This window comes from Protopterus annectens, chromosome 1.part0 (genome assembly GCF_019279795.1).
Source record: "Protopterus annectens isolate FY-2018-M chromosome 1.part0, PAN1.0, whole genome shotgun sequence".
In the NCBI taxonomy this organism is placed as follows: domain Eukaryota; kingdom Metazoa; phylum Chordata; order Ceratodontiformes; family Protopteridae; genus Protopterus; species Protopterus annectens.
The window spans coordinates 357141070-357164088 of NC_056725.1; the positions used below are offsets into that span (position 1 = coordinate 357141070).

Genomic DNA, 23019 nt, shown 5'->3' on the forward strand with positions numbered 1-23019 from the left:
TTAATTACCCCCTAGCTATATTTGTATACTACCTACAGCATGCAATATCCAAACATTTATAGGGCAAGATGCTAACTGTCCCTTTAACGTGGACGACTTAATTTTCAAGTATCCGATTAAATGGTCAACTAAGTATAAATGAAGTCGTGGACTAGAACACTTAAATGGAACCATAGAAGCGAGTCCGAATTTTATTTTGTTTTAAAATACCCCCCACTGTGAGTTGTTATTAGAAGAACTACCTTTCTTTGTATAATATTTACTAAAAGCCCCCCTCTTCCTTGTTTCAAAATTGGATTTTTCCTGTGAACCATGACCCTATCACGTGTTCAGGCAATCCTTTTGGTTGCTCATGCTGGAAATCATGGCTGCTCTCCTAAGGTCAGCATCTCAGCTTCGGCTTATTTCTAGTTTTGTCTCGACTGGATTATCGAGTGGATTAGTAGTATGCAGGACGGCATTTCCGCAGTATCACAAAAGGGCATTTGGCAAGAATACTGTGGAAGCTTGTCTAAAACATAGAGTTTCAGTCACGAATATACGGTAAGTACTTTTGTATTGGGTTATCTGTCATTGGAAATGCCCTACTAATTTGACCCGTGACCTCGTCGAAGTACGTAATATATTCATGTTTGCAGCATTCCTGTTGTCCGTTTTAATTTGCAGGAAGATCACGGTCCTAGGGCATTAATCTGCATCCATGTAGGAGGGTGTATGAAAGTGTTGTCTATGTGACAAGTAATGATTCCCCCAGCTGATGTTTCTAACAGGCTGTTCTTTAAAAATGCTTTTTGCACATTTAGCTGTAAAATACACTTTGCATGCTAGGGTGTATAATAGATTAGCATGGTCTAATATGTGTACGTGTTTAGAAACAAAATAAAAGGTGGTTTGTATGTATTCTGTCAGTTAGTATACAGACCACTACAAGCCTACCCAGCGAAACATGTTCTGAAGTTCCTTATAGCTTTAAGGAGAACAATCCAAGGTAGACTGGAGAGAATTTGAGGCTTCCCATTCAATAATCTAGGTTTACCATTTCATAGGTTCATACTAGGCTATCTGCCCTGGGGCAATTATAAGCCTAGCCCGATTCTGTATGGCCTACGCCACCCCTTGATTTGAGTATACTGTGCCCTTTTTAAGGTTTGGTTTACTATGCCTCTGTCTAATAGTGACACGGGAGTAATCACTGGGACAAACCTACAATCCCCCATCCACCTATCGAGATTCTTCTTGAAGAGAATCAGTGAGGTGTTCTGCCTCACATGAACTGGAATTCTATTCCAGAGCGAAGGGAGCCTCTGGGTTATGAACCTGTCCCTCCAGCAAGTTCTATTTATTTCTGTACTGAGGTTCAAGTCCCTCGAGCGTGTGGCTCTAAGGGATTTAGATTTACTGAGGTGGAGCATGTCCATTAATTCTGGATTTGACATAGCTTTGTATGTCAGGCATAGATCACCTCGAAGTAGGCAGTATGCAACTGAGTAGAGCTGGAGTTTTTTTAACCGAACAGCATATGGCATCTGTTTGAGACCCTTGATCCTCTTGGTGAGATACTTTTGGGGTCTTTCTAATTGCTGCAGGTGTCTGGTAAGGTACATCCCAAAAGGGGCATTGTATTCTATGATGGGCCTGATGAGGGATGAATAAAGGGGCACGATTACCTCTCGATCTAGATGTGAAACCCTTCGTGATGAGGTGGGCTATGTAGAAGGTCTTTCTAACCACTTTGGCAATGTGGTTTTCAAAGGAGAGATTGCTATCAACTTGGGTCCCGAGGTCCCTAATAACTTTCTCTGTACTTAATGGGTTTCCGCCTATGTGGTAATTTGTGGGCACATTGTTTTTGCCAAAGGGTATGACTATACATTTTTTGGCATTTAGCTTTAAACCATGGCACTGGCACCAGTTATCTGTCTCTGTGAGACCTTTTTGAAGGATGTTTGTGTCAGCTGGAGAGTGGATTATGGCACCCAGTTTGCAGTCGTCTGCGAACTTGGTGAGCCATAGTCCTCCCACATTTGCCTGTACCTTGGAAAAGTATATACCGAACAAGTGGTCCCAGGACAGAACCCTGTGGGACGCCACTTGTGACCAGTTTCGAGTCTGACATGGCTCCAGCAACTCTCACTCTGTGGGTTCTGTCTTTGAGCCAGTTTGCGACCCATCTTGTGACATAGGGGTTTATATTTAAGCTGGATAGCTTATCTATGATACCCGAGTGGGGTATTTTGTCAAATGCCTTTGCAAGGTCCAGATAGGCTGTGTGGACTACCTTCCCTTCATCTATGGCTTTGGTGACTGTTTCGAAGAAGTCAACCAGGTTCAAAAGGCAGGATCTGCCATTGACAAAGCCGAACTGGATAGGATCTAGTGTCTGTAGGTTCCCAATGTCTTTGTTTATGAGCTCCATGATGATCCTCTCCATAGCCTTGTAGACTAAGCTAGTCAGGCTTATGGGGCGATAGTTTCCAGGGTCCGTAGAGGCTCCACCTTTGTGGAGTGGGACCACTGTTGCTGTACGCCATTCTGTGGGCACATATCCTGTAGTGAGGCTGAGATTGTATAGCTGTTTTATTTGAGGGATTAGTTCCTCTTGGAGTTCATGTAGGACGCAACCTGGGACGCCATCTGGTCCCATGGAAGCAGTGTTTTTTGCTTTGCAGAGGGCAGCCTTCACCTGAGCATCAGAGATGTTTGGGAGGCAGCCCTCTGCCGGGATAGATACTTGATCTTTTGGGGGCAGGGGGTGGAGAAGTTTGCACTGAACCTGTCTGCCAGGATATTGGCGATGTCTGTGGGTTCAGTGTATTTTTTTGTCGTTTAGAATCAACTGAGAACAAGTCTGGGAGTTACATCCCAGGTTCCTAACATAACTGAAAAAAGCCTTATGATTGTCTTTGGTGTCCTGTGCAATTTTTCTCTCGAAGCTGGCCTTGGAGGACTTTATGAGGGGTCGTAATGTTTTGCTAGTACTGATCAGAGATGCCTTTCCTATTAAGGATTTTGCTCTATCATGTAGTAGCTTCTTCCTTCTGTTGTACAGTTTATTTATGGCAGGGGGCCACCAGACTGGACGCCTGCCTTTGGATGATTGGGTCTTGGTTTTGTTTGGGATAGCATGATCCATGCTTTCCTGGAGATGTCCGTAGAATGCGTTTATATAGGATTCTGCAGTTTGGGCCGTAGTTTCCATTGGCCCTGGGGCCTTGAAGGATTCCACTTTGGTTTTGAGAAGTGAGAAGTTCACTTTTGAGAAGTTTTTCACTGTGGTTTTCTGGGCTGGGGGTGGGGTCGGGATGTGGACATCCAGTGAAATTAATTTATGGTCTGATCTTACCAATGAGGGATATACTTCTGGTGTGGAGCATAGAGTCCCCATGTTGGTAATGATCATGTCTAGTATGTTGTCCCCTCTTATGGGAGTGGTGACTAGTTGTTCCTTAGCATTTGAGTTTATAATTTCCAGGAACCTTTGGGCTAAGGTGCTGGGGCTTGAGTAGTGCTCCCAGTCAATGTTTGGGTAGTTGAAGTCACCCAATATAATGGTGTTCGGAGAGATCTTCATGTTCTCCAGTGTTTTCAGGAAAGCCGAGTGGGATTCCTGACTTTGAGAGGGTGGTCTGTAGGATGCTGTAAACTGAAAAGCAGTCTTGCCCACTGTTAGTTGCACATGGATGGTCTCCGATACTTCGTGCAATGCCACTAACCTGGAGGTGTGGATATCCTTAATAAATATGGAAACTCCCCCTCATTTTGTGGTTCGGTCCGGGTTTTGGGGCCGAAAAGCATGATATGAGGTATAGCCTGGTAGTGCTGGGGTGCTCTCTGGAGCCTTGAACCAGGTTTCTGTCACTGCACAGATATCTATGTTCTCCATACTGAGGAGAGCTTCGAGTGCGTGCATCTTGAGGTTAAGACTTCTGGCGTTAAGCAGCATTACCCTTAGTTTCTTGTTCCGTGTGCTGTCTATGGGGGTGGGTTTGGCTTTTGAGCCTTGCCTAAAAAAGGCACTATGGGGGTGGCAAGAGCCTTTGCCAATATCCAAAAGCCCAGTGGTGACAGGTGCAAGCCGTCCCTAGCGAAGCAACGTGGTTTTGTCGAGCATGTCATCCCAGGCTGACAGACACTGGATCTCCTTTGAATGACACCAAAATTTTAGCCAATTGTTAAAATCGATCATTTTGTCTTTGTACTGTGGCATCATTCTAGGTGAGGGTAAGATTCTACTCAAGGTCAGGATCATACCAGCCTGGGCTACATGATCAGAGCGCTCCTCTATGTCTCTTTTCATGTAGTCCAGGGAGGTACGTCTCAGGTCGTTCACACCAGGTGGAAAGGGTTGCTACTCTGCCTGAACTGTAATAAAAGTTTGTTTCAGAGGTGGTGGATGCCCATCACTGGCAGCGTGGCTTATTTATCTATTGATGAAGCTTTATTTTATTTTACATTTGTTAACTACGGTAGTCCATTTGGGTGCAAGCCCATTTTCAGCCACGGCCCGGGGAGAAAAACTCCAAAATTAAAATATACATAGGCAGTGATAAAACAATAACGAGTACATTTATTTAGCAAGATGAGTACAAATGTACATTAACATCAGTGGGCATCTCATTAATATCACAGGATTAAGTAACAGTATAAATTGACATATATAGTATCATAAGCACTGTTTACTTAGTATTGAGGGGTTTATTTACATAGTTGGTGTTTAAGGGTAGTTAAGAGATATGCAACAGGGTGATAGTAGCTTATGTTTGCTAGTTAACATTTTGATGTTAAAGACTGTGCCAGGTTTAGTTTTGTTAATCTGATTAGTATAGATTGAGAAAGAGGGGGGGTTTGAAGAGGGAGAGCTGTCTGGCGTTGTAGTATGGATTTTCAGAAGGGGATAGTTCTGGGGGGGGAACATGTGGGTTGGGGAAAAAGGGATGCAGGGGAGGGATTAGCCAGGGCTGATGCAAGAGCAGATCCAGTTATTATATAGGTGGTCTTTTAGCTGCTTATTGACTTGGGTTGGATTTGTAATGTGTAAAATATGTTTGGGAGTAGAGTTCCAAGTTTTGGAAATATGGTGGGAGTAGAGGGTATCCCCAGTCTTGTTGTTGCTTTTGGAGACTTGTAGGAGGGTTTTATGTGAAGGTCAGAGTTGTCAAGCGTTAGTATATGGTTGGAGTATTTGTTGTAAGGCTGGAGTTCTGTCTGTCTGGTATTCTAAATGGTGGGTGATGATGAGTTGGATGTAGGTTAGGTGTTGGGGAGTTCTAACCATTTTAATTTTTGTAGGGAGGAGCAGTGATGGGACCTGTGTGGGGAGTTTGTGGCAAACTTAGCTAGTTTGTTGTAGCAGGATTTGTGTTTGGTAAGTTCAGTTTTGCTAAGGCTGGTGAGGCGTATAGTAGAGTGGATAGGAGCTGAGTTCTGGTGATGTCTAGTCTGGATTGGTTTGTAATGAATGGTTTAATGCAGTAGATAGAGCCTAGTTTGATAGTAGCTTCTGGTGTGAAACTGTCAGAAGCCTTGAAAAGGTTTAGAAAAATTGTAGAGACAAGTTTGTTTTGGTTTCTGTTGTGACTTACAGTGTTGGTGAAACTGAGGACTGTTGTGGTGCTGTAGTGGGGGGTAATCCATGTTGTGTGTGAGGAAAGGAGATTGTTGGATAGAAGATAATTTATTAGCTGTGTGTGGATGCATTTTTTCAAGTATTTTGAAGAGGTGAAAGGATGGCAATGGGTCGGTAGTTAGGGAGTACTGTAGAGTTTCCACCTTTATGTAGGGGAGCGATGTAGGAGATTAGAGAGATGTAGTTTTCGGTGTTAGAGCAGTTGAAGAGGATGGATATGGGGTATGTGATGGCTTCTGGGGCAGTTTTGAGGAGTTCTGATGGCGGATTGCCAGTGGCTAGGCTGGTGAGTTTTGAGTTTTATGGTGAGAGTTGGAAGAGGTTTTAAGGAAAATATGTTGTACTGTTACTGTTGATGTCTGGGATCTTGGGTGAGGTATTTTGGTTGTATTTGATGAGAGAGAGTATTAAATGGATGAAGAAGGAATTGAACTGTGTTTCAATGCTGTTATCTGAGGAGGATGTGGTGGTGTAAGGGTGGTGGTGTTGCCAGGTTGAAGGAGATTATTTATAGTGGACCAGAATTTTGGGGGTTTGTTTTGCTGCTGCTGTTATGCAGTGATGTAGTATTTTTTTTTATCAGCTTTTATGTGGGATTTAGCTTTATTTCTAAGCTGTTGGTAGAGGAATAGGTTGTCCTGACTTCTGTTAGTTAACCAGTGCACCCATACGTTGTCCCTTTGTTTTAGTAGACATTTAAGCAAGGTGAATGGTGGTTTTCTTTGTTCTAGCAGATCTCCAAGGGTCTAGTCTGTTTAAGATGTCCAGGAAGGTAGTGTTAAAGTGTCGTACAGCAGCATCTAATGGAACGTTTTTTAGGGGAGACCAATTTATTTTGTTGGAGTATGGAATGAAATGTTTGGATATTAAATTCCTTTTTATTACGGATTATTCGGTAGACAGATTGTTTTGGTGGCCTAAGATTATGTCTGAGCAAATAAGTGGGCAGGTGGTCACTAAAGCTATTGGGGAGACGGCCTGTTTGGAGAGATGTGGGGGATTTGTTAGTGAGGGTCCAGTCTAGAATTGAGTGGCTGTTTAGAAGTTTTATCTATTCTGGTGGGTTTTTGTATGAGCTGGGAGAAGCCATGCACGTTTATAAGGTTAGAGGGGTTACTGGAGTCCTAGGTGGTTCAGCCGGTATTGAGGTCTCCCATTATGATGATTTCTTGGTGGTAGGTTAAGGATAGTCAGTGGAGAATTGTCATCAGCTATGGTTGTTTTCTCCTGGGGGGGGATGTATATGGCTACTATGATCAAGTTTTGTTTTTATTAATATTTAGTTTACTGAAGTATTTTGGCATTGTTTAAATGAGGGAAGATTTGTGCTAATGAGTTTTAGTGCTAGGTTTTGTTAGAACATTATGGCTACCCTGCCTCCATGTTTAATTTGGCGATCAAGTCTGTCTAGGTTATATCTAGGGGGTAGGATTTCATTGTTTTTGATATGTGGTTTGAACCCGATTTCAGTCAAAATGGTAATGTCAGGGGAGTACAAGTCTAGCAGAGCATGGAGGTCATGAACTTTATTTAATATACTACTAAGATTTATGTTAAGGAGCAAGAGAGAGTGTCCTTTGGGGTGGGGGGGGGTTGGGCGGGGAGTGTGTGGAGGGTATTTCTTGATTGATTTGGGGGCCAGGGTTGGTGGTGGATATCACCATTGAGTTGTAATTATGATAGTATGTTGAATATAGTTTATATGTATTTTTATATAGTAGTTTGTGGTTTATGAGGAGAGCTTCAGCTTTGGAGCTGGTTATGTGATATTTGAGAGGAAAATAGCCTATGTGGGTAATGTTATGGAGGTTGGGTGCAATATAGGTGGTGTTAATGGGGGTTTTGAGCTGTGGGTTAGTAGTTGTGGAGTAGTGGGAGTGGTGATTGATGATAGGGGAGTGGAGCTTTGTTAGGAGGCAGAGGAAGATTAGTGTGATTGTTAGCTGTGTGGGGAGAGTGATGAATGCTGGGGTGATTGTGAGAGTGTGTTTTGGTGGTGTGGTGGTATGGTTTGAGGGGAGCGTGGGAATGGAGCTGAGAATGAGGCTTGGGTTTTAGGTGTTTGAAAGAGTAGTTAGGTAGAAAGGCTAGGTGTGTGGATGGGAGTGAGTTATAGAAGAATGGGGGAGTATGTTTAAGGTGAGGGGTGAGATTGGCTTTGATAGGAGTGGGTTGGGAAGAGAATATAGGGGAGGAGAATATAGGGGTAGATAGGATGTGATGGGATGTTTGTTGCTGTGGTAGGGGATGTGTCTAATTGAGTGATTGGCTGGTCATATTGTGGGGTGTGGCTATGTAGAGGTAAATTTGAGAGCAGTGGGGGTGTGTGGGATTTAGAGGTAAGGTAGAGGAGCAGAGTGAGCCTGAAAGGAGAACGGACCGGGCAGAAATCAGGCGGATCAAGAGTGATCTGCGGTGTAGGTCAGTGCCAGAGGTTCACCTGCTGTTAGTTGTGGGATATTCTGTGGAAACCTTTTGTTTAAAAGGGGTATATTGTGCAGAAATAGGATGATATTAACTATATGGGTTTCCCAAGTAACGTTATGATGGAAAACTGCTCAGTGTGTGGAATGAAATGACAATAAAGAAGGCCAATTTATCAATTTGGCAGGTTGGGGGGGGGTCTACTAGAGCTACCCGTTCAGTGTGCATGCCACTTTTGTCCACAGGTAGTGGTCACACAGTATAAAGATATCAAAAACCTACATGGTTATCTGATTCAATAGCCATTATTGGCTTGAAAAGTCACTTTGTAGGCTTGTATGGACAAGTATTTGGTATTAATTTATTCCTAGGCTAAGCTTGTAAGGGCCCTGGGGCCAGTTATTTTAACTGTGTTTGAAGACTGATTTGTTCTGCAAAGAACTATGAGGGCTGGAACTTTCATAGCTTGAAGAGCTAGAGACAGATCCCCATGGAACAGTCGGTAAGAAACAGAGTGCAGGAAAAGGGCTGCTTGTGTGTCAAGATAACTGAGTGTCTTGATATTTTTAGGTATTGGCCTCTGAGGTGTCTTAAGTTGAGTGATATATTTAGACAGTTGTATGCCAAAACGGTATTATATTCATTACCGTGTCTGATGAGGTATGAGTAAAGGGACATTAAGATCACTGTGGATCTGGAGGAGATGCCTTTGGAAATTAGATGAGCCCAGGTTAAAAATTTCAGTGATATGGTCAGAAGATAAGGAATTTACAGCAAGAGTGCTTATATTTCTAGAAGATAAGGAATTTACAGCAAGAGTGCTTATATTTCTATCAACAGTATGGTACACAAGCCACTGGCACAAAGGACCTTAACCTGGTATGTGACATCTGCAGAACTTGCTGGAGGGACAGATTTATCTCATAGGAGTTGCCCCACATTTGGAACAAGCTTCCTATTCATGTTAAACAAAGCTCCTTGTTGGCCCTATTTAAGCATGGATCCCACACAGTTTGGTTTTGTGAAGGGTAGATCATGCCTGCTCAACTTGGTGTACTTCTTTGAGTCTGTCACCATAGCTGTGGATGAAGGCAAGGTGGTTCATACAGCGTACCTTGATCTGGCCAAGGCCTTTGATATCATTTCCCACTCAAGAATCATGGAAAAACTCACTAAGCTAGGCATCAACCCCTATATTACTAGGTGGGTTGCAAACTGGCTCACAGAACCCACAGTGTGAAAGTAGTTGATTCCCAAGTCAGATTGCTGACCAGTCACGAGTGAAGTCCTACAGGGATCGGTCCTGGGTCCTCTCCTATTTTGATATCTACTGCTCAGAAGTCCTGGCCAACACGAAGGGACTCTGGCTGACATTATTCGCAGACGATTGCAAGGTGGGAGCCATTATTAATTCCCCAAGTGATGTTGACATTCTACAGAAAGGCCTCATTAAGACCAACAACTGGTGTCAGACCCATGGCCTTAAGCTCAATGCCAAAAAGTGTGTTGTCATCTCCTTTGGGAAAAACCCAGTTCCCATGAATTACCACATTGATGGTAGTCTAAAGAATACAGATTATGATACAAGATATCTGGGAACACAGGTTGACAGCAACCTGTTTTGACCATCACATTGCCACTGCGGTCAGAAAGTCCTCCTATGAGGCACATCTCATTACTAAGGGTTTTGCATCTAGGAAGAGAAGTCATTGTCTCCCTCTACTCTTCCCTCATTAGACCAATCATAGAGTACAATGCCCCATTTGGCATGTACCTCACTAGACACCTGCAACAACTGGAGACTCCACAAAAGTACCTCACAAAGAGTATCCTAGGCTTTAAACACTTGTCCTATGTGGACAGACTCTAAAAACTCCAACTGTTCTCTGTCTCATATCGCCTACTTAGAGGCGCTCTCTGCTTGACTTGCAAAGCCATGTTTGACCCAGCTCTGTTAGAAATGGTACATCTAAAGAAATCCCAATCCCTCTGCACTACATTCTCCAGATACCTCAACCTCATTACCACAATTAACAGAACATGTTGGATGGACAGGTTCATAACCCAGAGACTGCCCATGCTATGGAATAGACTTCCCATACATGTCAAACAGAACTCCTCACTGGCTCTCTTCAAGAGAAATCTTTATGAGTGGATGGGAAATAGAAAATTCCCGGGATTACTCCAGTGGCTCTACTCGACCTAGGCAGTGGGAGCTAAGGTCTGGTGGCACGATGCCAGGGTAATCCTATGGGCTAGGCTTGTAAAGGCTCCAGGGCCATTAGTCTAGTACACACCTATGAACCTATAATTTGGACGATTGGCTGGGTAACTGGAAATTTACCCTCTGCGTTCCACCTGTGTCCCTGTTGGGCATGGGCAATAGGTGCTGATTTTAGTGTCTGCTTGAACCAGACACCCTTGGGAATATGGGTTGAACATGGCTAGGCTTGTAAGGGCCCTGGGGCCATTAGCCTAGTAACCTCCTATAATCCTGTGTGTGTGTGTGTGTGTGTGTGTGTGTGTGTGTGTGTGTGTACCGTGTGCACAAAGCAAACTATAATTTTTTCATGTTTAATTTGCAGTCTGTCTTTACACCAGTTGTTAGCCTTAAACTACACTAAGTCATGTTGAAGTTGAGAGAGAGTGGAAGATCAAATCAGAATACCCACTTTCTAATCACTTGTAAACTTATAAGACTGTAAGATGGGACTTTTGGCCTAATGGTTTGAGAAATAGATGTCTGGTAGGAGATGACCCAACAGTGAGCATTGTGTTAAACCACTGATAACATTTTTTGCTTTCAGAATTGGCACCTCTGACTTTAACCACATGGCGTCTGTCAGGCAAGCAGTTAGCTGTCCAGTGTACAATGTATGGATTTGCATTCAGGTTTAAAAGTCTGTTGTATAATGTCAGAGGCCTTGACCCGTCCTGGCAGATCAACAAAGTCACTGAATGCAGATTGTTGCATTACAGGCAGACTCGCTGAGCAAAAGCTTCAGAATAGTGTAATGGAATGCAAAACTAAATGTACATGGAGGAAACTAAGTACAGATAAGATAGTTGTAATGGCAGTAAATGGGGTAAATCAGAAGAAGATGAAAATGAACATAAAAAGCAAAATAGTGGAACAGGTCCCTGTATTTGGGAGAGGTGATGGCAGAGAAGCGAAGTCTGAATGTGGAGATTAAAGCTAGAATCAGAGGGGATGCAGCCAACTGACACAGATTGACGGGGGTAGTGTATAACAGAAGATTGCCAAAGAAGCCAAAAAGTAAAATGTACAAATTAGTAGTGCTACCAGCACTGCTGTATAGTACAGCGGTAGAGCAGTTGAGGAAGCTAGAGGTGATGGAGATGATGTGCCCGAGATGAGCTGTAGGAGGCACACTGTGGTACAAACAAATGTTGACATCAGAGCAGAAGCCAAAGTAGTTCCAGTTGCAGAAAAGGTCAAAGAGAACAGATTACAGTGGCTTGTTCACATGTACATCAACACAGAAGATAATCTGGTGAAGACAGTTTGGGGTAGACAGGAATAAGGCAAGAGGAAATGAGGACTTGCCGCAAAGAGATGGATGGATTGTGTGAGAGCAAACCTGTGACAGGCATAAGTGTTGAAGGTAGAAGAATGGAATTGAATTAAGGGAGAGCGCAACAGTTAAATTTGGGCTAGGCTTGTAAAGGCTCCAGGGCCATTAGCCTAGTACACACCTATGAACACAGCACCGCGACCCCATGTAGAAAATTGGGGGGGGGGGGTTATGATGATGTCACTGAATAGTGTCCCTTTTCAAAACTATAAAAGATCTGGTTGTTGAAATATATAGCTGTCCTAGTACTGTCCTAAATCTTTATAAAAAAATACTGAAACATTGTAAGTGTTCTGTTAACCTTTTTTAATAATTTTTAGAATTTTGCTGTGTAGAGAAAGGGTTCACAGTGGTTTAGTAATCTGAGAAGAGTATTTGACCATGGGTAAAAAGTGTAATAAGGGCTCGTTTGAAGCTGCAAAGAATAATGCGAGTGGTTAGTGTGAGGTTAAAATGGAAGCATTTGGTTTGCCAATAGTCTAATTTAAAGATTTTTAAGAAATGTAACTTTCTTTAACTTGTAATTTTTATTAAACAACATGTATCCAGAGTTATAATAAACAACATACTACAATCATAGTTATTGAATTTACATATTCCAATCCCCCCCCCCCCCGTAAATTTATTGAATTTACAAGTTCTGATTTTTCCATAAACTCAACATTTTCAAACCAATAAGTCTATATGCCATTTAATAATTATTATTGTGCCATTGTCAGTTTCTCCAGTATTCCTTTCTTCATCATTACTCTGGTCCTCGCTGCACTGTTAATAGTACAACACACTCCACTAAAGATGTCCATGTTGATCTTTCCACTGTCCAGTAAGTTCTCCTCCATCTGCATTACTTCATTTGTAATACCCAGCACATCTTCCAAGGTAGGTTTAACCGTTGATTTCTGTTTTTTTTTTTTTTTTTTTTTTTTTTCTTTTTGTAATGCTAACCTAATTTTTTTTTTAATACTTTTTTTGTCACTTCTGACCAGCTCCTGTGATCTATTAGCCCATTTGTTCTTCATGGAGAAAGAGGTGCTCCGGCTGTCTTACTCCCTTGTAAGATGAGAGACTTCTCAAAGCTGCTGCTGTTCTTGTAGCCATTGGGGCAATTTTTCTTATGTAACCCTAACCACGCCTTCTGGCGATGATGAAGTATTTTGGATCAGTGCAGAGGTTCTGCTTCTACCCTGATTATGGACAAGTGCTTGCTTCTTGACAGGGCTCCACAAGAGCTACCATTTCTGTCTTGGACAGGCATGCTCATGCTCCCTCCACCCGCCTGTTCTTAGACTAGTCTACACCATTCCCCTGGAGTGCCAGGCCATCATGGGGTGGGGTGGACTTCACAATCCTCCTTCCCAAGCAAGAGCGCTGATTTAAATTGCACTTCTTGCCCACCCTGCCCTGTCATATGTTTGTCTGCTTTTCTTGCTTCCCAGATCCTGGCAGTCTCTTCTGACCCAATTTTCATCTTTGCTCGTTTTTCCAGAATTTTATTAGCTACCAACTCCTTCTACAAATAACTAAGGAGAGGCTAGTGCCTGTATTTCTTCACACCTTGAGCAGATGTTACCCTGACTCTTAAGTGCCTGATCCAGTAATAATTGGATTACCTCTGTTCCTGAAATAGACAAGCATGTTCTAGCATTTTATAATCTATCTAATATGGGCCAGTATTTACCAGTAGATATGGTAGGCAAATTCCAGTTGAGCTCCTGTGGCTACTTCCACATGTTCTATTGCAACAACTTTCATACATTTTGTTAAAGGACAACCGGATTCTGTTATTGAATGCTCAACCTCTCTGTCCCTTTTCTCCCTATTTGTAGTCCCTGCTGTCAATAAACAACAATACAGCATTTACAGTATTTTAAATCAGCTGTTTCTCGACTCTAAAACAGTACCTTGCTTTACTGTGGTAGTTTCACTTTCAAAAAACTTTTATCCCGCCCTGGAAAAGCTTGCTCCAGTCTCCACTTCATTGATGTCATCAAGGCCAATGAGTACAGGTAGTTTTCTGGCCAATTCTCTCCCCAAACTGACATCACCACGACTGTCCTAAAAACCCACCCATGCTGTGATGTCACAACTCCCTGGTCCTTCCCCTACCCATACAGAAGTAAAGGGTAGAACAAGGAAACAGTACATGAGTTAAGTGTCCTGCTGTGAGCTGTCAGTCACAGAAGTAGTAGCTGAAATAACCCTTAGCACTTTGACAACTATGGAAGTTAGAAGTGAAAGGGGATTAGAGATGAGTTGAAGTAGTGCAGTTTAGCCTTCACACAAGACTGCAGTTTAGCCATTCAAAAAGAAGTAGCAGTAAAAAGCACTTTGAAAGTCTGTTCTGTGGCATTTGGACTGTTTGTGTTTTAAGTAGTCATTGAACGGCATGAAATGTAAGAGGCCTGCATGATGTAATTTTTTACAGACAAGCACTGCATTGTGGGATACCTAGAGGTAGACTAAACAATCAGGATCACTTCAAGGTGGTAGTCAGCATGTGGTCAGTCTCCGAAATTATGTATAAAATATTTAAAAACCTGTAAATAGTCCCAGAGTGGTGTTAAAATGTAGGAGACACCAAACCATGATGAAATAAATATGTTTTTTTGAGTCTGTGGGTGTGGTTCTCCTTTAAGAATCTACCATCTTTGCTGCTGTGTTGGCATAGAGGAATAAAGTCCTAACTATATGGTCCAGCCAGTCCAGGTTTGATTAGTTGCAAGGAGGGGGAGGCATGGTCCATAAAGTGGAGTTGTTCTAGGACATAGTCAAATTAATGTTAAGGGAGGGGAAAGTGGGAAATGCATATAAAACGACCCTTCCCCCAGGTGGAAGCAGAGACTGCTGAGCATCTGGGACTCCCTTAGGTTCATAGATAGGTACTAGGTTATTGGCCCTAGGGTCTATATAAGACTAGCCAAAAAGGTACCCTGGCTTTTGTCACCCAAGAAAATTATTTTCCTGTGCCCCTGTCGAGCAGAGCAACAGAGGTCATCCCCCGGGATGAATTTCCTATTTCCCATCCAATCATCAAGATTTTTCTTGAAGAGTGCTAATGATGACCTTTGTTTGATTATAGATAGGTAGTTTGTTCCAGAGTATGGGAAGTCTCTGGGACAGGAATCTATCCCTCCACCATGTTCTATTTATTGTGGTGATATGGTTTAGGTCCCTAGAGCATGTAGCTCGGAGGGATTGGGATTTCATTAAGTGGAGCATGTCCAACAGCTCTGGGTTTGACATAGCTTTGTGTGTTAGGCAGAGTTCGCCTCTCTGTAGGCGATTTGTGATGGAGTAAAGCTGGAGTTTTTTGAGACCATCTGCATAGGGCATCTGAGGCCTGTAATCCTCTTGTGAGGTATTTCTGCGGCCTTTCCAGTTGTTTTAGATGTGTGAGGTACATCCCAAAAGGGGCATTGTACTCCATAATGGGTCTAATTTGTGATGAGTAGAGGTGAACAATGATCTCTCTCTTTTTTTTTTTTTTTTTTTTTCCTGGATGAGAAACCTTTTGTGATGAGGTGTGCCATGTAGAAGGATTTCCTGACTACTGTGGTGATGTGATTATTAAATGAGAGACTACTGTCCACCTGTGTCCTAAGGTCTCTTATCACACTTTTGGTGTTAAGTAGACTACCACCTATGTGGTAGCTCATGGGTAAGAGTTTTTACCAAAGGGGATGGCAATGCACTTTTTGGCATTGAGCTTGAGGCCATGGCTTTGACACCAGACATCTGTCTCAGTGAGGCCCTTTGTAGGATGTTCACATCGTTAGGACTTTCGATTATGGCTCCTAGTATGCAGTCATCTGCACACTTCGTTAGCCTGTACTTCAGAAAAGTTGATACCAAACAGGAGAAGGACCCAGGACTGAACCTTGTGATATTCCACTCGTCACTGCTCTGAAGTCTGATTTGGAATCTGCTGCTTTCACATTGTGTGTTCTCTCAGTGAGCCAATTGGCAACCCATCTTGTGACAGGGGGATTTATACCTAGTTTAGTGAGTTTAGCTATAATTCCAGAGTGGGGGATGGTGTCAAAAGCTTTGGTGAGATCTAGATAGGCTGTGTGAACCACCTTACCGTTGTCTACGGCTTTGGTGACTGCTTCAAAGAAGTCTGTCAGGTTTAGGAGACATGATCTGCCTTTTACAAACCCGAACTGGGTGGGGTCCAGAGTTTGGCGATAACCAATGTCTTTGTTTATAAGTTCCATGGCCTTGTAGACTAGGCTCGTTAGGCTAATGGGGCAGTAGTTCCTGGGGTCCATGGTGGCTCCCCCTTTGTGGAGTGGGATAACTGTCGCTGTGTGCCATTCAGTGGGCACAAAGCCTGAGGGGAGGCTATGATTGAACGTGGTGCTTATGTGGGGTGCCAGTACATTTTGTAGTTTGTGTAGAACGCAGCCTAGGATGTTGTCAGGTCCCATGGATGCTGTGTTCTTGGCTTTGGAGAAGTGTTTTTTACCTGTGCAGCCGTGATTACAGGAACTTTGCATTCTTCCTGTATAGAGATGGGCCCTTAGGATCCACCACCAGCCCCAACAAATGCCGGTATAGCTGGAATGGCAGCAAGATGGCTGGTAAACCCAGTGTGTATGTGGAGCACTGGGGGCTTGGTTGTAGTCAGATGAGGCCAAAAAATGTAATCTACCTTCTTGTAATGATCATCTTCCTTAGGCCCCCTTGTTATGTTCTCATTATTGCAAACCATACTGTAGTGAACATGTTATTTTTCCATAGTGTTCTGAGTTCTAAAACTGCAGTCTTGGGTGATGCCTACATACTTGCCAAGGTAATTCTATTGTTCAACTACTGACCCTTCACTGACACAAGCATTTCAAGTCTGCCCTTTCTTCCTCCTCCTCTGTAAAGGACCCACTCTTTTTCTTAGTAATGTAGTAATATCATGCCCTCCCCTTCCACTAACCCAGTTATTCAGCTGAATAACATCTTTGAATCTCTTCTTTATCAAGCTTGCATGTTCCATCCTGTCTAACTGTATCTCTTGCAACATTACAATTTGGATTCTTATCCTCTGTATCTTGGGTAAGACTCTCTTTTTCTCTGTACCTATAAAGGGCATTCACATTCCATGTCAGCATAGAAAATGCAGCCTATTCCACTTAACCATTATTAGTGCATTCTTTTTTGACATCTTTAAGTCCATCACATTTTAATTTGTAAAATATGTTTGTGTGTGTGTCTATATTCCAAGCTAACCCAAGGAACTACCAGTTTTGCAGTTATAACATTCATTGGACTGTAGGTTTAATATTGGCTTTTATAAGCCACAATAAATGGAGCAAATATTTATATATAGTTTTGTTTTGTAAACCTCTTACAGTACCTTGGTAACCACTTAAGTCACACACAACTGTCAGCACTGCAGCATTATGTTCATCCAGGTGAAAGCTAAGCAGTTATGTCTGCCACTTGTTTGTTGGGATATTTAGAGTAATAAATTACAGAGTAAATATGTTAGCCGTCAGTATCCCTTTTGCTGCAGCAGGCAGAGTTCAAATATTGGCATAGTTTTGCCCCTGAGGTAAGGTCTAAAATGAAATGTTTCATTAGGCTGTTTGCAGTTAAGATTTTGGAATTATTATTGCATATATGAGCTGTATTTTATGTTGCCATTAGTTTGATCCCAGAGAAATATCTGGAGGTGTCTCTAGCGTTTAATGACAGAGTGGTGAATGTACAAGCAACATTCGGTGAAGTTTTACTGGGAGCTCTGATGGCATGTTGTCTTGTACCCTTTCCATTAGGTGTGGGAAATTTCCTTTTCTGGTTAGGGAATGCAGCACATCTCCAGAATATATCTGTATAGACTGAGTAGTAGAAGTAAAATATTTCTCCTCAGTAAGAGTTTTTCTGTCACTTGATTTGATTCCCTCCAGACTGAGGATCATAGGAAGTTACTAGGCTATTGGCCCTGAGGCCCTTACAAGCCAAACCAAGAATTTAGCCCATGTTCCAAGAAGTCAGCACCCTATGCCACTCTCCATCAGGGACATAGGTGAAATCCCAGGGGTGTCGTTTCTGTTCTCGGTCCAATTTTCCAGGTTGCGCTTAGTTTAATGAGGTACTCTGCTTTACGTGGAGAGGGAGTCTATTCCACAAAAGGGGGAGTCTCTGGGACACATCTGTCCCACCAACCAGTCCTATTGATATAACAGATCAGGTTGAGGTCTTGCATGTGTGTTACTCGATTGGACTTGACTTGTATGCTAGACAGAGGTCACCTCTGACGAGTCTGTAGGAGACTGAGTAGAGGGACAGGACTTTTAGCCTATCTGTGTAGGGTAGATGCTTGAGGCCCTGGATTCTCCAGTTGCTGCATGTGCTTTGCGAGGTACATGCAGAAAGAGGCATTGTATTCAATAGTCCGTCTTGTAAGGGAAGAATACAGGGATGTTATGACCATCTTGTCCCTAGATGAGATACCCTTACAAATGAGGTGACCAGGTAAGGCCACTTGACATAATGGTACCTTTTCAAGGTGGCATGAGATCACTGTCTAATTAAGTGACTTGGTCTGTCAAATAGTGGCAAATGAGGGTGGAGGGAATCAAACCATGAGCACAAGAAACGGCTCAAAGCTTTAACCCTCTGTGGTAACTTCCAGACTTTGTGCATGAAAGTAATGCTGTTTACATGTCTTTGTACTTGAGCAGTAATTTAATTATATTCTTTAGCAGAAAATCTTGGCAAAAAGTTTGAAACTCTCTAACAAACTTCTCAAGTATATCTGAGATGTGGTCTTGTATTGCTAGATACCACCAATAGGTCTACTTAGCAACTGGGTTGCTCTGCTTTGCCATTTGGTTTGCAAGCATATATGTGTAATTTTGCTTTTTTTTGGCTGGAAAAATGTTTGATTCATAAGATTAACATGTTATGAAATCAAAGATATGGTACTTATTTTCAAAAAATGTGGTATTTGCTGTTATAAAAAAGTCATAGTAGAAACACATTACCCATTCAGGCAGACTTGTGTGTATTTGAGGGCATGATCTGCTTTCCCTTAGTAATGTTAACTCCTGCATTGTGCTGCGTAAGACTGACTCTCCTGGAAGGTGTCTGCACATCGAGTAAGAGCTCAATTTCAGCTCTCCCAATTTGAAAATAGAAACCCAGAAAAGAGAGCCAGTGAATTTGCCTATTTCTGTAAATTTCAGTTACTGGTTAGTAAGTGCACTGCCTGGATGCCAGCAAAGAAGAACTTTAGAGAGCCTGAAAGAAAATTGTACACAAAAGATTAGGAGAAAACACTGGCTGGGAAGAATCCTGCAGCTAATTGGCAAAAAAGCAGTTTAAGCTCCAGCCTTGGTGCAAGACATCACTTCCGAAATCTAGAGGAAAAAAATAAGTCAACGAGCTAAGTAAAATTTACACTAAAGGAGTATAGCAACTCTAATAACAAAATGCTGGAGAAAATGGAAGAAACTTTAGATGGATATTCAGAAGAGCTGATAAAACTGCAAAAATCAGAGGTTGAAATGAAGAAAAGGCTGAATGAGTATGAGACTCCTCAAAAAATGGTAGAAGTAGAGAACACAGAGTATGTAGGGGAACTTGAGATTTTCCACTGTGCTGGAGAAATAGGAAGGAACAGACTATTTTTATTAATTTTTGTGAAAACACAGATAAGCGACTGGACTGGTATTACCCAGCAGGAGCTGTAAATTGGAAGGGCACATCATGTGTATGCTCCAAACTGGCCATGAGAAACAGTCTAGACGTCTAATAGTAAAGATCCAGTCCTACAGGCAGATAATTGATTCTGACAAAACAGTTGCAGAAGGACAGAGTACTAGAAGTTGGAGGCAGTGTTTGAAAATAATTACTCCCTGTATATCGGAGGCAGAAGAGAAGTAAATTTATTCCAGCTCTCAGGGAAGGTCAAGAAGTAGGTGCGAGATTAAAACTGCTGTATGCAGATATCTTCAGGAAATTTTTTCCTGGAGGGTTAGTCTTTTTTTTTCATGTAGGACATGCTAATGTATGCCTACTATAAGAGCCCACCCCCTAATAAGTCAGTAATATGCTAAGCATACAAGAGTGTCCACGAACAGTGAAATAAACTCGTAGTAGTAAACACACAAGCACATAGTGGAATGTTGTGCCCTGTCTGTAGAACTTTCACAATTAGATTTCCTGTCCCTATTATACATTCGAATTGCTGCAGTATCGAAGGTGTAAGCAAAGCGCAGCATGTCTGCCCGTTGCTGGCCTCCGCCGAGCGTAGCTTATACATCATATTCATTCATATAGAGAAAAACATGCGGAATCAATGCAAGTGTCAATAGTGTAATGTTCAGAGCATCCGCCTAACAAACAGGCATTCACTGTTCGAGCCCAACAATAGCACATATCATTTTCCATGTGGAATGAATGTCATTTTGCCTTAAAACTGAGTATCGCATGAGATATTTAAGTGGCACTGTCATAATGAATAAGGTACTAGTAAGCAGGTGTAAGCACAAATAAGCAGCAGTAAACACATATAAGTACCAGTAAGCAAGTCTGAGTGCACATGCGCGGGTCTAAGCAGTGCCCAGCATAGGAAATGTATAGAAGTATATACAGATATGTAATATATATACATATGTATGTGTGTGTGTGTGTATATGTATGTATGTGTGTGTGTGTGTATATGTATGTATGTGTGTGTGTGTATATGTATGTATGTGTGTGTGTGTATATGTATGTATGTGTGTGTGTGTGTATATGTATGTATGTGTGTGTGTGTATATGTATGTATGTGTGTGTGTGTATATGTATATGTGTGTGTGTGTATATGTATGTATGTGTGTGTGTGTATATGTATGTATGTGTGTGTGTGTATATGTATGTATGTATGTGTGTGTGTGTATATGTATGTATGTGTGTGTGTGTATATGTATGTATGTGTGTGTGTGTATATGTATGTATGTGTGTGTGTGTATATATATGTATGTGTGTGTGTGTGTATATGTATGTATGTGTGTGTGTGTGTATATGTATGTATGTGTGTGTGTGTGTATATGTATGTATGTGTGTGTGTGTATATGTATGTGTGTGTGTGTATATGTATATGTGTGTGTATATGTATGTGTGTGTGTGTATATGTATGTGTGTGTGTGTGTATGTGTGTGTGTATGTGTGTGTGTGTGTGTGTGTGTGTGTGTGTGTGTGTGTGTGTGTGTGTATGTGTGTGTGTGTGTGTGTGTGTGTGTGTATATATATATATATATATATATATATATATATATATAAATATATACGTGTGTGTGTGTGTGTGTGTGTGTATGTATGTGTGTGTGTGTGTGTGTATATATATATATATATATATATATATATATATATATATATATATACACACCAAAAAAGACTCAAACCAAATAACTGAATGGAGTTCACCACTGCCAACAAAAAACCAGACTGCAAACCTGCTACTTTTAACGTTTTCGTTCTTTAATCACAAGAACTTCATCAGAAATACACCCACACCAAAGACCATGTTTTTTATATATCATAAAAAAGATCACATGTCATGATTAACCAATGAATTTTCGTCATTTTTATAAAAGACTTTTTTTTATATATATTTATAAATATATGTATATGTAAAGAGAACCTTCTTATATATTTTTCTATCTGAAAAACAAAAAAACCACATTTTGACTATACAAAAATATTTTATAATGTAAAACAAAAATTAAAAAGTGTTTAACCATAAATAAAGTTAAATACTACTTTAAAATCTTTGTAAGGCTAAGAAACACTTGATGTTTATGACATCATTCAAGCCAGGTGGCTCATCTGCCTTTAGCCTGATTTGCCAAATAGATTCCTTACATTCTAATAATATTTTGAAATTACCACTAAACAAACTGTCGTCAACCTTCTCTAACACTGAAAACATAAACTTTTTAAATGAAACACAATTTAATGAATGTTTAGCCAAAGCATTTGTTAGATCTTTTTTCTTTATGGCTAAATTGTGTTCATAAATACGTTTATTTAAATTTCTAATAGTTTTACCTATATAGAAATGATCACATGAAGCACACTGTGCTACATAAACTATGTTGTTGGTTTTACAAGTGAAATGTCCCTTAATCTTGAAGTCCTTTTTCAAGTGTTTTAAAAAAACACTAGAGGTGCCACTAACAAACCTGCATTGCTTGCAGTCTTTGCAGGGATATGTACCTACCCTACTTGTGATGTGTGTTTGTGAATTTTCTCCCCTTTCTAAAATCATCTTAATGTTAGTCACTTTTTTGTAAGTGAAAACTGGACGTGTGCCTATAATTTTAGCTAGCTCATGATTACCTAGCACAATTTTCCAATTGTTGGTCACTATCCCTTTAATGATGTCCATCTCATTACTAATAGGTAAGGGAAAAGACAGCACAAAATTGTTAACAGATGTTTCTTTGTTTTTGACATGATCTAGTCTCAATGTACTAGTAAGAATAGGAATAGCTATATTTTTCCTTAAAATGTTAACCTCTTTTATAATACAATCTAGCCAACTTGTTTCATAACCTCTCTCAATAAAGAAACGTTTTAAATCATTACTTTCACTAGCAAAACAATCATTTTCACTAGTAAGTCTACTAAGCCTAATAAATTGGCCTTTAACAACACCTTTTTTCATGTGTTTAGGATGTAAACTCTCAAAATGCAAATATTGGTTAACAAAAGTTGGCTTTCTGTAAATTCTACTAGTAAATCTGTGTTCTATTGAATCTATAGTCAAAAACAAGTCCAAAAAAGTAATATTTTTTCCAAAATTTCCAAAAGTGAAGTTGAGAAAATTTGTGGTAGTATTTAACTTAGCTAGAAACATTCTAAAGCTTTCTTCATTTCCTCTCCATACAAAAATCAAATCATCAATATATCTCCTGTAGAAAATTATATTGTGATCTGTTAGTTGAGGGACTAAATATTTTACCTCCCAGGATGACATAACCAAATTTGCAAAACTGGGTGCCACTCTAGACCCCATTGCTACTCCCGATATCTGTTTATACAAAGTGCCATCGAACTTAAAAAAGTTATTATCAAGCACCAATTCCATAAGACAACTACAGGTGTTGATTAAGGTGTTGTCCAAACTTGTGTCCCTACATAAATAGTCCCTCATGAATTCTATACCCTCATTTTGATCGATACTTGTGTAAAGGGACTCAACATCAAGAGAAGCAAAATATAAATGATTGTCAGCTTTATCAAGATTTCTTTCTTTCAATAATTCTAGCAAGTGCCAAGAATCACGCAGATAAAATCTAGATTTCTGTACTAGAGGATTCAAAATGTCATCCAACCATACTGAAATTGTTTCAGTTTTACTGCCCGAAGCTGCAATAATTGGTCTAA

General features: G+C 41.0%; 1 protein-coding gene across 1 annotated transcript in view; it reads left to right on the plus strand.

Moving 5' to 3' along the window:
* The first annotated feature begins 313 nt into the window (after positions 1–313).
* The window catches only part of LRPPRC (leucine rich pentatricopeptide repeat containing), a 1486422-nt gene continuing 1463716 nt past the window's right edge, over positions 314–23019 (plus strand). The window contains exon 1 of the mRNA XM_044079460.1: positions 314–543. Within this exon, the coding sequence (XP_043935395.1) occupies positions 353–543 (191 nt within the window). The 5' untranslated portion in view covers positions 314–352. The remainder of the gene's footprint in view (positions 544–23019) is intronic.